Source organism: Phyllostomus discolor, chromosome 8 (assembly GCF_004126475.2).
Source record: "Phyllostomus discolor isolate MPI-MPIP mPhyDis1 chromosome 8, mPhyDis1.pri.v3, whole genome shotgun sequence".
Classification (NCBI taxonomy): domain Eukaryota; kingdom Metazoa; phylum Chordata; class Mammalia; order Chiroptera; family Phyllostomidae; genus Phyllostomus; species Phyllostomus discolor.
In genome coordinates, this window is record NC_040910.2 from 28,895,761 (window position 1) to 28,911,480 (window position 15,720).

The 15,720-nt window shown below is 37.5% G+C and overlaps 1 protein-coding gene across 4 annotated transcripts in view; it reads right to left on the bottom strand.

The window, feature by feature from the left end:
* The window catches only part of LOC114503592 (probable ATP-dependent RNA helicase DDX60), a 100,408-nt gene extending 84,929 nt beyond the window's left edge, over positions 1-15,479 (bottom strand). For 3 of the 4 annotated variants that reach the window (XM_028521250.2, XM_036031985.1, XM_036031986.1), the window contains exons 1-4: positions 14,449-14,617; positions 1,689-1,798; positions 1,440-1,509; positions 436-625 (exon numbers count right to left, since the gene is read on the bottom strand). In XM_028521250.2, the coding sequence (XP_028377051.1) occupies positions 436-625; positions 1,440-1,509; positions 1,689-1,692 (264 nt within the window). In that variant the 5' untranslated portion in view covers positions 1,693-1,798; positions 14,449-14,617. Of the gene's footprint in view, positions 1-435; positions 626-1,439; positions 1,510-1,688; positions 1,799-14,448; positions 14,618-15,351 lie in introns of those variants that run through there. The other variant, XM_036031984.1, reaches the window with a different exon arrangement.
* Positions 15,480-15,720: the final 241 nt, after the last annotated feature.

The window sequence follows — 15,720 nt, forward strand, 5'->3', positions numbered from 1 at the left end:
TGCCTTTTGAACCCTGCAATTCCACTGCTGGGACTCTATCCTAAGAATACTAAAACACCAATCCAAAAGAACCTATGCATCCCAATGTTCATAGCAGCACAATTTACAATAGCTAGATGCTGGAAGCAACCAAGATGCCCATCAGTAAATGAATGGATCAAAAAACTATGGTACATTTACACAATGGAATTCTATGCAGCAGAAAGAAAGAAGGAGCTCCTACCCTTCTCAACAGCTTGGGTTCACAGGAACAAACTTAAAGGACACATGGACAAAAACTAGGGGGAGGGTGGTAATGGGAGGGAAGTGGGGAGGGTTGGGAGGGGGGCTGGATTGGGAGTAAAAGGGAGAAAACTGTATTTGAACAATGATTAAAATAAAATTAAAAGAACTTTTAGCTAAAAAAAAGAAAATAAATCAACTATTACACGGTACCTTGAAGAAAACTATGGCAAATTGCCCTCCTTTATTAATGATATCCACAAGGTAGCGTTCAACCAGGTAGAAGAAGTGGAGCTCCTGCCCCTGTTTTAATGATTTTTCACATGTGCACATGACAAGCAATGAATCTCCATCAATCAGAAAAAATTCAGATTCCACAAAATCATTGAATATACTGGAATAGCTAAAATGAAAGCAAACAAAAAATACATATAAATTAAATCAGGTCCAAAAAAGGTAGCAGTCTTGTTATTATTATCACTATCATCCACAGCTGAATTTACTGAGTAATTATTTTATGTCAAATTCCATGCTAAGACCTTTTAAATACACCCATATGCATGACTATCTTTCATAAAAGAAGGCAGGATCAGTCCCACTCAGGCTCCAAGTGATAGGGAAAATTATGTAAGCCGTATCGCAAAATCACGATTAGCCTCAAGAATGAACACCCATATCCTAGAGACCCGTATTACATTTCCTTCCTGCCTAACCAATCTCATCCCTTTATAACAATCTTATTCCTTTGTAACAATGAGTTTATAAAAAAATAAGAGTCCATTGACAGCTATAAATAGAGAAGGCAAGAAAAACCTGTTTCTATTCACCATCAAACAGCTCTGAAGTTTCTGTATTACATAATCACATATATAAATACATACATATAATATACTATAATATATACCAAGATCGATGATGATATAGATAAACAGATGTCTTTTTTTTTATCTTTTTTTTTATTCACTTTTTTTTAGAGAGGGAAGGGAGGGTTGGAGAGAGAAAGAGAGAGAGAGAGAGAGAAACATCAATGTGTGGTTACTGGGGGTTATGGCCTGCAACCCAAGCATGTACCCTGGCTGGGAATCAAACCTGTGACACTTTGGTTCACAGCCCGCGCTCAATCCACTGAGCTACCCCAGCCAGGAACAGATGTCTTTTTAAGGTCAGAAACATATATAGGAATATAATATAGAATTTTACATCTTTTTATTACTCACTCAGCTTTTGGCATTTCATTCAAAATTAACTCTGACATTTTCTTTAAAAACTCTGTATATTCTTCTAAACCTAAAAAAAAGAAAGAGAGAAAGAAAATGGGTTATTTTCAACCTGTCTGTTTAAAAAGAGCTACCATTTACATATTATTGAACAAAAGAAACAGTAATAAAGTTATTTAATTCTATTAAAACTGTGCAGCATACAGAATCACTACTTTAAAATTATGAATATTTTAAATTGAAAATTACCCATTCTTGCTGCTTCCTGTGCCTCCAACCTGAATGATAAAATATTAAGTATAGCAAATATCCTCTACTTGGGTACCTCTAAGTGGCAGTTACTAATTAAAATGGCAGACCTACAAAAAAAGAAAACAAAAATTAGAAATTTATTCCACAAACAAATAGTATGGAATGACTATTTTGTGTTAAACAAAACATACAGCACTGGGAATACAAAAATATACAAAAGTCAACACACTGTCAGTTCTCATGAAGCTTAAAATCCCTTAGGAAAGACAAGTAACAATCTAATAATCATCTCAAGAATGGGAAGTTAAAAATGTGAGAAAGTTAAAGAGGTCAGAGGAAACTTCCCCAGAAAAGTATTGCGTAGGTTAGGCTGACTTCTGAAGGTTAAAATAAGAATTAATTAAGCAAGGTGAGAGGGCAGGCAAAGAGAATACCAGAATACCATGTGCAAAAGCCCTGTGGCATGAAAGAGTGTGGGTGGAACTAGATATTGAAAAGAAACCAGGCTGGAGTAGAGAGTGAAGGAAAAGCCAACTGTGCTAGAGATGACTATAGGAATATAAGGGCACTCAAAGCTCTTGAGGGCGTGTCTTTGATCCTAAAATCCACTGATAGATTTTAAGCAGGTTAGTATTATGATTGGCTTTGCATTTTGAAAGGTTACACTGGCTACAGCACAGAGAATAGGTAGGATGGAAGGAAAGAGCCAGTTAGTAGAGAGAAAGCCATTGTTTAGAAGAGTGATGACAACAGTTTGGTCTAAAAGAGCTTGGTGGTACTTTGAAGCACATACTGATATTAAATTTAGAAGATGAGCTTGGTATGAACTGGTAGTGAATCAGATATGGATGGAGAAGAGAGGAGTGCAAAGGTTGTCAAGGAATACTCCCTAGGATTCTACCTGATGCGACAGGATATATAATAGGCTATCCCCTAGGCAGGAAACCTTGGAACAAGGACATTTTTGAGGGAAAGATCATGAGTTCATTTGTGGTCAACCTGAGTTTGACTTGCTTTTGAAACTTGCCACAGATATGTCATGGAAGTAATTAAATATACAGTTCTAGAAGTCAAACACAAGGTCTGGTCTAGACCTGAATATGTGGGTAACCTGAGTACTTTGATAAGTGAGGTCAGGGGTATAGATGAGCTTGCTTGAACAGAAAGACACAGTATCATGGAAGAAAAAGAAAAGGATGGAAAATCCAGTTTTGCAGATCACTAATATCTAATAAATGTCAAGAGAGGAGGAAGTGTCTGCAAAGGTAGCTGAGAAAACTATGAAAGTAGCCAAAGAAAATGCACTTGGACCTTTTGTCAGAGGAAACAAATATTGAGGCATTTTTCAAATATGCATACAGTGTGTTAGGGCTATGAAACTTGATAGATACATATTACATGACATTAAGGAATGTATAATGGTGAGGTACACATTGATATTAAATGTTAAACTAATAATGCAAGGAAGTATATGACTATAAAAATGAGTAAGTCTGAAGAAAGAAGCAATGACTAAGGGCTGGGATGTTTAGGAGACAATAGTGGCAGGATCAGAAGCTTGGTCTCTGACTCACCCAGTTATTCCATCTTTTTTTAAAGATATATAGACAGAGCATCTACTCCTTACCAAGCATTGTACCTGCAACATATCCAAATATGCATGAAATATGGTTCCCTTTACCTGACAACCTGGTAAGGGTTTAAGGAGAATTAACTCCAACAGTACAATGTACTGAGTGATCAAGCAGAAATGGCACAAGAAGCCATCAGATGAGTTTTTCAATCAACTGGAAGGGTCAGGGTCCTATGTTCTGAGGTTTCAAGGACACACTGAAAAGATGATGAGGAATTTCAGCCTGTAGGGAAAGGTAAAAGACATAGAAGATTGCATCCTAGGAAACAAAATGACACTGGTTTAATACTTAGAGCATGACAAGTTTGAGCCTCTACAGGTCATTCTACCTGGCATAACACAAGGTAACTTGATTGCAGATGAAAATTAGGTATAGCCCAGATTATAAGGACCTTTTGCCTTGGATTTAAGTTCTGGCATCTTCCTGAAAACTCTCTGCCATGCATTTCATGTGATCCTCAACCTCACTAGTTGCACATTAGCCATACTGTCTTTAGTTCTCCAAATGGTACTATGCTCAAATGGAAAAGATGGGTCAGTGAGAACCAAGTAGACAAAAGAAAATTAATCTCAAATATGTTGTAGAAGAGAAATCCTCAGAAAAGACAGTGTCAGGTTTCTACAAGATGAAATAAGTTCATTCATAGGTCCCCAGATATTCACAGTGCACTTAAGGGCTCAGGAATATTTTATGGTACTCCTAGGGAAAAATAAGTATCTAATAGTTCACTTATTAAGTAGTTAGCTCTAAAGTAATAAATCCTAGCAACTTCATTTGAAAAGAAAATACACATAAAGTGAGAGAAATAATAGTTTTTAAATTAAAGATGTTATGAATGAAACATGAGTGGCTGTTGGACAATATATAGCTTTTCCACAATGGCCACAGCGGCAGGATGAAACTCGTTAATTTGACAAGTAAGATATTCCAGAGTCTCCTGCCTACTCTCTTCTTACATATCCTACAGGCAATTTTCCTCACTAAATTTTACCCCAAAGTCATACCTTCCTTACCATTTACACAGAATTTACAGCCATATGTCCAATTCACTCTCATTTAATGAAGAAGCATAATGGGGAAAATAGAACCAGCTGCCCACCATCATAATCACTAAGTGAACACATATTAAAAAATTAGAATCGCTTGAGGGGAGGGCAATAAGAAGCCAGATGAATAAAGACGATTCCAGGACAAAATAGTCCTTCAAAAAGTTCTAATTAAAGTTCTCAATAGTCACAATGGTATCTAATTTTTTAAAAAGATGGTTACAGCAAAAAAAAAGTAAGTAAAAATATAATTTCAGAAAAAGCTCATAAGAATATAATTTCAGAAAAATTCATACGAAGAACAATAAAATAAATGGACATGTTGAAATCTCAAGTTAGTAATCTAGGGGTTAAAAATCTAGAAAATTTCTTAGAGGACAGAAGAAAAAACAAAAATGTAAAGAAAAAATGCTAAGAAATATAAAGAATAAATCAGCCCTGGCTGGTGTGGCTCAGTGGTTTGAGCACAGACCTGTGAACCATAGGGTCTCCAGTTCAATTCTCAGTCAGGGTGCATGCCAGCCAGGTCCGCAGTTGGGGATGTGTGAGAGGGAACTGATCAATGTTTCTCCCACATGTTGATGTTTTTCTCCCTCCCTTCTCCTCTCTCTGAAAATAAATAAATAAATGAACTTTTTTTAAAAGAATAAATCAAAAAGTTATAAATACACCTCATAGTAATTCCAGTGGAACTAAGATTCCAAAATGGGGTCAAGATAAAAATAATCGAAGATACAATGAGTAATATAACAATATTAAAGCAAAGTTAAAGAAAAATAGACATTCTTGGATTAAAAAGATTTGTACAAGTACTGAGCAGAAATAAAGACAAAAGAGAAAACCACACTTAGACCCAGCTCATTGCAGAGCTCCAAGAACAAAGAGAAAGACAAAGAGGTGCCATAAGAACTGTAAGTCAGACAGACCATATGTGCAGTGGTTCAGTGCATGGGCACTGTTGGCAGACTCCCTTGGTTTCAATCCAAGGGAGTTCTGAAATGTTTATAACCTGAGGCACACTATTCACTTTCTCTATGTCTCAGTTTGCTCATCAATAAAATTGGGATTGGGATGGGGATGAGGAGTAATAGTACTCTCCTCTGGTTGGGATTTCAAGCTATTTAATATATGTGCTGATAGATACAAATTAATGAAAATAGTACCTGGCACACAGTTACAACTCATTTAAATGAGCAGCGTTATTGGGTGTTTTGATAAAAGAATGTTTTTAAAGTTCTCAGGGAAAAATAATTTGAACTTAGAATAGAATTTTGTTCCCAGTCATTCAACTCAACAAGAGGCCAAAAGATAATACTACTAAACATGTAAGAAGTCATGAATTCCACCAACTACCTATTACCTATTTTAAATGATAATTTTATTTAAAGAGATAGCAAGTTGAAAAAAAAACAATGGTGAAACTATGGACAATCCACAAGAGTTCAAGGAAGTTATAAAGAAAAATAGGCATATTTTATTTTATGATTGTGGTCAAATGTTTTATCTGAGATCCAGAGAGGTTTTTCTCTCCAGGGAGAGGTTTGTCCTAAAAGGAGGCGTTTTCCTCTAAGCGAGTGATTGCCCTAAGGGCCAGCATGCTGTAGGATGCTCAGGAGTGACAGGATGTTGTGGCAGCTTGCTAGCTCCTAGGGAAGAATAGTGTTTTTTCCTCAGACGCGGTTTTCATGGCTCAGGCTAGTAAGAAGTGCCCTGAGGGGGAAGGAGGTCAGCCTCTGGTAGTACTCATTTCATTGCTCTTTTGTTTCCTTTTCCTGTCTGGGTCTCTTAGGTTGTTTGCCATTAAAAGAAAAAAAAATTCATAAGAAATCCAAACCTCTCCCAGACAATGGAATGTATCCTTTGGTTACGAATCAGAAGCTTCTAAAAGACAAAATAATTTCCTAGGAGAATCCTAAAAAGAAACTTTTTATAGCCATTTGATCAGGTGCTATAAAATTTCTTACTGTTTGTTCTACCTAAAACCTGACAAGATATTTCAAAGAATTTATTAACTCTATGATTAAAAATTTGGAAAATTTAGAAGTCGAATAAAATTTTTAGGCTACAGTAGCTTTTAAGGTCTTTCTAGTATTAGATAACCAGAAACGCAGACACAGTCCACAACTGCCTGACCCTAAACAAACCAAAGGAAGAAAACCACGAGTGGCAGAAAAGGTCCCCTTGTCTAAGCAGTCTCCTCCCTTCAGTCTCCTAGAAAAATTGTTTTTCGAGGACAAATACAAATCTTACAGGTCTTAGCCACCTGAATGAATGAACTTAACTTATTACAACTATTATAAGTTAAAGAATTTTCCCTGTCTCGTGGCTAAAAAAATTTTTTTAATTAAAACTATCAGGTCTCTGTTTATCTGTCTCCTTCTCTACATATGTATTTCTGCCTCCAAAGAGTGAATAAACTTGATTTATAAAGAGGGCTCTTAAATTGGCTTAGAGAAATTAAGTTCTCATATAAATTAAGAAATAGAAACTGTCCTGGTTATTTCAAAAATCTGTCTCTTATAATTAAGCTGGCTAAAATTAAATTTCCTATAGTAAGGGTTATTATTTTTAATTAGGTTTTAATATCAATGTTGTGCTATGTAAAGCTAAAACTTAATGTAATTTCTCTGCTAAAAAAACAAAATTGTTCTGTACTATTGATATATTCTTTAAAAAGATTATTTAAGAAGATATTGTGCTTTATATAAATGATTTTCTGTATTTTTAGAATCAATCTTTAATTGCTTAAGTAAACCAAGTCTTTTTAATATTTAAATAGTTGAATTTTGCTATGTATTGTAATATTGTATGTACTGTAATATTCTGTATTTGTCTTTGAAATATTTTATTGTAACTTTTTTAAATGAATAATTAAGTATTATTTCATTAAGTGTTGTTCCACAATGACCTCTGATTTTATTTAAGCAAATATTTTAAAAATTTTTGATATGTTTAAGAAACTTCCCAAGACCAGATATTCTAAATTAAACCTTATTGACCTAGGAAAAACTAGGATATTCCATAGGGCTTCTGAAACATTTCAAAGAAAATGTCTCTCTTTATAAAAAGGGTAAAATGGAAGAAGTAGGCATAGGTAAACACACCTGGCCTCCATGAAAAACTACAGAAAAAATTATAGCTAGACTACAAAACTAACATCTTCCATAATAGTCACGAAATCAAGCTGTATGAAAGTCCAACAATCAAGGACTTAAAGAAGCCACATTCATCCAGACAGGAAAGAGGGGCAGAGATGTGGAGAGGCATGGAGAGACAGAACCAGCAGTCCCATATCCATGTGTGGTAGATAAAAATGAGGAGGGATCCCTCAGAAGCTAGGGAATCCCAGCCCCAGACCAGAACACCCAGCCCAGCGTTTTAGTATTGGGAAGATAAGTCCTCACAACTTCTGGCTGTAAAAACCATTGGGGATTAGGGCAGCAGAAGAAACTGAGAGATTCTTAGGAAACTCTTCTTAAACGTCTGCAACAGATTTAGGATTTTCACCCCCCCCCCCGGGATTCAACACCAGGGCAACAGCTGGAAGGGCACCAGTGGCATATGGGGAGAAAGTGAAGTGACTGGTATCAGGGCAAGTGCTGGGGGACAGCTTCCTCTGAGGGAGAACCCCAGAAGCCAGGCAGCAGCATTGTTCTCTCTCCCAAACCTCCCCATACACAGAGCCACAGTGGTCACACACATTGCCCTACCCTAGCAATTACCTTAGGCTCCGCCCCATACAATTTACAGATGTGCTTTTCTACAATAGGCCATAGTAGTAAGACGGGGGGTCAAAGCAGCTCTACCCAATACACAGAAGCAAACACAGAGAGGCTGACAAAATGAGGAAACAAAGAAATATAGCCAAAATGAAAGAATAGAACAAAACTCAAAAAAAAAGAACTAAACAAAATGGAGATAAATAAGCTATCAGATGCAGAGTTCAAACACTGGTCATCAGGATGCTCAAGGAACTCACTGGGTACTTCAACAGCATAAAAAAGACCCAGGCAGAAATGAAGGTTACATTAAGTGAAATAAAGAAAAATCTTCAGGGAACCAATAGTGGAGGGAATAAAGCTGATAATCAAATCAACAATTTAGAACATAAGGAAGAAAAATTTTCCAATCAAAACAGCAAGAAAAAAAGAATTCAAAATAATTAGGACAGCCTCAGGGGTCTCTGGAACATCTTCAACAGTATCAACATCTAAATCATAGAGGTACCTGAAGGAGAAGAGGAAGACCAAGAAATTGAAAAGTTATTTGAAAAATAATGAAAGAAAACTTCCTTAGTTTGTTGAAGGAAGTGGGCAATATAAGTCCGGGAAGCACAGAGAGTCCCAAACAAGATGGAGGCAGATGACCACACCAAGACACATCATAATTAAAATGTCAAAGGTTAAAGATAAAAGAGAAAATCTTAAAAGCAGCAAGAGAAAAATAGATAGTTACCTACAAAGGAGTTCCAAAAGGCTGTCAGGTGATTTCTGACAGAAGAAATCAAAATCACTTTCTCAATAGAACTTTACAGGCTAGAAGAGACTGGCAAGAAGTACTCAAAGTGATGAAAAGCAAGGCACTACAAACCTAGATTACTCTATCTAACAAAGCTATCATTTAGAATTAAAGGGCACATAAAGTGCTTCCCAGACAAGGTAAAACTAAAGGAGTTCATCATCACCAAGCCATTAGCATATGAAATATTAAAGGGAATTATATAAGAAAAAGAAGATCAAAACTATTAACATTAAAATGGCAATAAATGCACAACTATCAAAAATCGAATCTAAAAAAACAAGCAAACAAGAACAAGAACAGAATCATAGATATCAAGATCATTTGGAGGGTTATCAGTAGGGAGGGGGAAGGGGGAAAACTTGCAAGAATTAAGAAGTACAAATTAGTAGGTACAAAATAGAGGGGTGTTAAGAACAGTATAGGAAATAGAGTAGCCAAAGAACTTATATGCATGACCCATGCACGTGAACTAAGTGGGCGGGGGGGGGGGGGGGGGGGGGGGGGGCAGGGAGTGGGAATTGTTGGAGGAAATGGGTGTACTGGGTGAAGGAGGGCAAATGCAAAAAGAGTGGGACAACTATAATAGCATGATCAATAAAATATATTAAAAATAAAAATAAAAAAGCAGAATAAACTAATTAAGCTTATTTGGTATGTTAAAATATAAGAGAAGCATAGTCAAATAAATAATGCTAAATAACTTACAGTCTTTCTCTGTCCCTGAAAGTTACAAAACTTATTATGTCTTTGAAATGTAAACACCAAGAAACTAAGCAAATCATTGCCCAGAGAAACTGAAGGGGGAAAAAAAGTGGACTTTTTAAAATATAAACTGCTATAAGTTCCCGTATCAAAATTGATTTGTTGTTATGGCTGGAGTGGCTCAGTGGATTGCTACCCTGCAAACCAAAGCATTGTGGGTTCGATTCCCAGTCAGGACACGTGGTCCAGGTGAGGTCCCCAGTAGGGGGCGCTTGAGAGGCAACCACACATTGACGTTTCTCTCCCTCTCTTTCCCCCTCCCTCTCTAAAAATAAATAAAATCTTGAAAAAAAAACCAAATTGACTTGTATAAGAGCTATGGCTTTTTACAAACTACTAAAAATAATTTTTAAAAGACTGCATATAAAATATAAGATTATGTTTTTATTAGCAGAAAATATGAAACACAAAAATGTGCTTTTGTTGAGAAAAAGAAAAAGAGAATATAATTTTGAGATAAAGAAGATATGAAGTACATGAGTGTTTTCCCCCTTTGGTGAAGAAAAAGCAAAGGAAAATAATTTTGTCCTAAAGTAAAAATATTGTTTTACTATAAGGAAGGAAATGACAAGACAAAAAATGAAAGGTGTATGCAGGTTCAAAAGGTTTGTGTACATTGCAGAAGGTTGGGGGAAGTTGTACAGGGTTTGTGGAGAAGGGATCCAAAAAAAATTATATATGGTCAAACTAAGTTTGGAATGAATAACTAAGTCAATTATTGTACATCATTTAAATATGTATGAATATGAACCCTCACCACATTTTTTATTTTTTATTTTTCTAATTTTTAAAAAGATTTTATTTATTTATTTTTAGAGAGGGAAGGGAGGGGGACAGAGAGAGATAGAGAGAAACATCAATATGCGATTGCTGGGGGTCATGGCCTGCAACCCAGGCATGTACCCTGATTGGGAATCGAACCTGCGACACTTTGTTTTGCAGTCCGCGCTCAATCCCCTGAGCTACGCCAGCCAGGAGATTTTTTAATCATAGTTACTTTAAGTCTTTTATCATGTACAGACAATTACTCTTTTACTCTGATACTCTGGGGGGAAATATTCTTACAAATATATTTCATTTTCAAAGATTCATTTAAAAAAGAAAACCCTGAGAAGTACTCTAAAATACAGATTTCTAGTGATTTTAAAAATATAACATTAGCCCTGGCAGGTGTGGCTCAATTGGTTGGGCAGCATCCTGCAAACTGAAAGGTTATTGGTTCGATTCCTGGTCAGGGCACAGGACTGGTTGTGGGGGAAAAAAATTTTAAAAAACAAACAAACATAATAACACTGAAATGGATAAAGGCTTACAGAACTCTAAGGAAAAACTGGATTCATAAAACTGCTAACAAAAAGATCAAGGTCAATAAGAATTAATAACGGGACTGAATGAACTGATGGAGATATAATTTTATGATTTTTATATGATATATTACTGACTTTTATCTTTATCTTTCAGATATAAGAATAAAATTCCCCTAAGTTACCTACGACCTACAGCAATTTGTTAAATTATACTCTTGTAAACAGAATTAAATCGTTTATCCAAAAAAAAAAAAAGCATTTTTCTTTTCATATCTGTCTGATCCCTCTAAAATTTCAGGTACTCTTCACTAATCCATGTATGACTGAATTTAGAGATGTTGACTCTTGGATGCATGCTTCCCCATGGAAAGAAATCTCTTACACCTAATTTGACTGTTCAGCCAATCTAGGATTTGAAATTTTTACGTTATAGGAAATGAAGCTGATGACATCTGTTGTGAACAATGAATCCAAGATTATTCCAGACTCGGCCTGTATCATTTAACCCTTTATATTTCCTTTTTTTCCTTACTTTAATTTCTTAATATCTCACAAATAATATGAGGCTAAGCACATACTATAATAAGTATCGTTTCCTTTTCCCCCCTTAATTTCTGACTAGAAAGAAACTCAACATCGGGTATCATTTTTAACCTACTTCACAGGTCAAAATGGGCAAGTTGTTACACACGTAGCTAAGGATGCTTCATGCCTGGTGATGTCAACTCTAATAAAGGTACCAGATTTGGAAAATTCCTTTTTCCTTGGGCAGGTTTACAATAACCACCACTGCAATAAGCAACCAGGAAAAATCTTTACATTTCTTTGCATTAGTTGTAATAGGCAAAAAAATATTGCTCTTGACCATATCTTGTCTAAGCAACGTGGGTGTACTCTGTTATTAATGCCTTTGCTGTACTTAGATTAAAAAAAAAAAACCTCTGGTAAAATAAAGATAGAACTAAATAAATTATGGGTACAAGCCAATGATTAAGTACAGTGCCCAATAATACCTCATGTTTTTTTTAATATCTTCAGCTAACCGCCCTCAAGTGTTACCTTCTAGTTCAAATCTGTTCTTCATTTTGTTTTGTTGTTATAGAAATGTTTGCCGTTATGAAACTTTGTTGCAATAGCTCAATGTTATACACATCACCTAGGTAATAGTTGTTCAATGTTTTGAAATGAGACTATGAGACTTCATATGTGAAACCTCAAGAAGCTACAGAAATGCTTGCCCTTAAAGAAATATGACTGAAAAGCCTTCCTTTTATCTGGTCTTCTTGTTGCTCGAATGTGGCCTAATGTTCCTTAGAAAAAGAAAACCACTTTCCCTGCTACCTGGGATGTGACCTACCAGGAATGAATCTTCCTGGTGATGAGGAACCAACGGCAGCATGACATACCCAAAAGGAGCCACCTGACAAGAAAGAACCAATGATGCTTATAATAACTGACTACTGCTGGGGTTGTTGCTTTTTTTATTGGCCAGTGACACTTTCAAGGAAATATCTTGATCAAAAAGAGGAAAAACATTTAAAAAAACATAAATGGAACCACTTTAAAATGGAGCCAGAGCTGCCATGCCAGAGGAACTGCCCTGCAGGTCTCACCCTCAAATGTCTGGAATGTTAAAACAAGGCAAAATGACCTCAGCAGGGGGCCTAAAGCAACACTTTGTCCCAAAGAACTTCTGCAAAGATAACAAGAAAGCAGATATTATGACTACCAAACTGATGTCTACCAGACTAAAATTTCTAAAGATTGTTTAGAATTAGGGCCACTATGGTATATATCTGCACCAACAGAAATGTCATTCTTCTACTGATGGAATCGTTCCCTTTTCTTATAAATACTCTTGCCTTTGTCTCCTAATCAGAACACTATTTGGGCCTCTGCCTGAATCAGTTCTTCCCAAATAGCTCTTCCTATTTATCTTAAAGAAGTGCTTGTTTCCTCTCACTGTTATTTTTAGGTTCACAGTATCAATTTCAAATAGTAGCTTTAATGATCTAGTACCACATTTCCCAGCCAAACATATAGATTGCTTTGACAATGAGTAATGTGTACATATCATAATTTTGTAACTACTATTTACTGATTTTCCATTTTTGACTCAACATAGAAGTAAATCACAAGAATTTAAGTCTCAAAATACTATAAATTATGATTAACCCTGATGATATAAAAATAACAGTAATTAACCGAATGGGGAAGTTCAGAAAGGGATGAACAGTAGGAAGAGAGAGTATATAATAAGTTCTTCATTTTTCATAGGAGAAAGTCTATAGATAGCATCTAAAGATAACATATCAAAATTAAGACCCTGGCTGTTGAGACTCATTGGATTGAGTGCCCACCTGTGAACCAAAGAGATGCTGGTTTGATTTCCAGTCAGGGCACATGCCAGGGTTGCAGGCCAAGTCCCCAGCACCGAGGGTGCTCCAGGGGCAACCACACATTGATTTTTCTCTCCCTCTCTTCTTCCCTGCCTTTACCTCTCTAAAAAATAAATAAATAAAATCTTTAAAATTAAAAAAAAATTAAGGATTTCTGAAATCAAGATATTAATCTGCCTTTCATATAAGTACTGTACCATTGGGTTACCAAATAAGGAAATGGAAAGTTTCATTTCCATTAGCTGGAGGAAATCCAGCTAATAAGGAGGTGGAATAATGATTTTACAACTCCTATTGAATTAACAGATCTTGGTATTTCAGGTGATAGCAGGAAAAAAATGGAGAGGCAAATGTCTGCTTTCAGAACAATTGTACAGAACAACTGCACCACCATCGAAATACACTAGCCCAAAAACAAAAACAAAAATGAAACCTGAATTTGATCAAAGCTCTAGTAGCAATGGCACAACATTTAGAAGACAAAAGAACATATTAAATGGTATCAGGAGCACCAGAAGGATCTCTACAAGACCAAAGTGGGCAGGGGGAAGTAACCCACTTATTAACAAAAAAATTACAAGAGGATGCAAGACATTATGATAGACGTATCTGGTCACAGCGGTGTCAATATCTTATTTGAATTCTGATTTAAACAATCTTGAAAGAAAAGAAGAGAAAGGAGGAAAATGAGAAATAGTGGGTTATGTATTAGAGGGAGATGGCCCAATTCAGAGAAGGCCCTGGGGAATGGTGGAGCCCTCTGATGGAAGGAATCACACCCCTGAAACACTGGAGAAAAGCTAACCAGCAGTGAGCAGAGATCAGGATGGGCTCCATAAATCCAGCCAGCCTGGTCTACATGCCCCTACAGTCTCCTCTTCTGAGTGTGGGCAGGACCTGTAAGTTTAATGGAATAGCCTCTCCTATGACGAGGTTGCATTATCATGGCAGACAAGGGAGAAATTCTTCTGCTGGCTTGGAAGACATAAGCCACCGTGTTGTGAGAGAGCCATGTGGCTAGGAGCTGAGGGCAGAAGGGAAAGGTTGAGAGTAACCCCTAGCCAACAGCCAGCAAGTAAACAGGGAACCTCAGTTCCACAGCTTTAAGGACTTGGATTCTTCCAACAACCTGAGTGAGCATCCAGAGAGCCTTGATGAGATGGCAGCCTCAGCAGACACCTTCTTTTCAGCCTGGTGAGACGCTGGGTGAAGGACTCAGTTAACCTGTGCCAGAACTTCTGATCCACGCAGATTGTAAAGTAATACATTTCTATTGATTTAAGCCACTAAATTTGTGATAATTTGTAATGCAGCAATAGAAAACTAATACATACCATAAACCACGAATATATTCTTTTAACTTTTATACAAGAAATAAACTCTTATTCTGTTAAGCCACTGAAATTTATGGGGGCGTAGGAATCATCTGGGAGATCTTAATAAAATGTAGATTCTGCTTCTACAAGTTTTGAATTGGGTCTGAGATTCCGCACAGAGGACAAAACTGCGTGCTGGTGCCAAACTCTTTGTTTTGGCTTAGGTGCGTGCGTGCGTGCGTGTGTGTGCGTGTGTGTGTGTGTGTGTGTGTGTGTGTGTCTTGGTTACCCTCAATAACTCAGATGCCTGACACTCTCCCTCTCCTTCAGACTTTAGACGTCCGAGCTCATCACAGGGGTCCCTTACTTCTGGTAACGGCCGCCCCGCCCCGCCCCCCATCCTTGCATCGGAGCCAGCAGAAGCTCCTCCACCACCGCCTTCCGGAGCCCAGTGGCATCAGCAACTCCCCGCACCCCAGGCTGGGGCGCCCATCCGACAGGCACTGCCGGACTACCTTCCTCTTTGATCCAAGACCTAGAGCCCCCGCGGGCAACGTCGTTCCAGTCCCCTTTACAAGGAACACTTCACCTGGGCACACACACAGCCTCCAGCCCTACGTGGACGCCCGAGTAACACCCGTTCCTTGACCCAGACTCCAGACTCGGAACCCCGACCTGCTGCGTCCGAACAGCCGCTGATCCGCGCGCTCCGCGAGAGGGGAGTGGCAGAGAGGGAACCGGGAGCCGGGCCGAGGGAAGCTGCAGGGAACCCTGGACTGGCGTTGAACTGCGCGGAGGGGAGCCGCCTCAGCCGTCTTTAATACCTCGGAAGAGAGTTTCGGTTTCCTTTCTCATCTCGGCGGTATTTGAGTTTCGATTCTCGCCATCAGGAATCAGAAGCCAGGGGAGCTTTCTCTTCAGTCTGAGCCTTATGAAGAGGTAGCGGAGGCAATAATACGGACTTCGGAATTTAGAAATAAAACAGAGGGAAATGAGGCAGAGAAATCTGGGATATCTAAGGAAAGGAAAATCAACAAGTGTGGA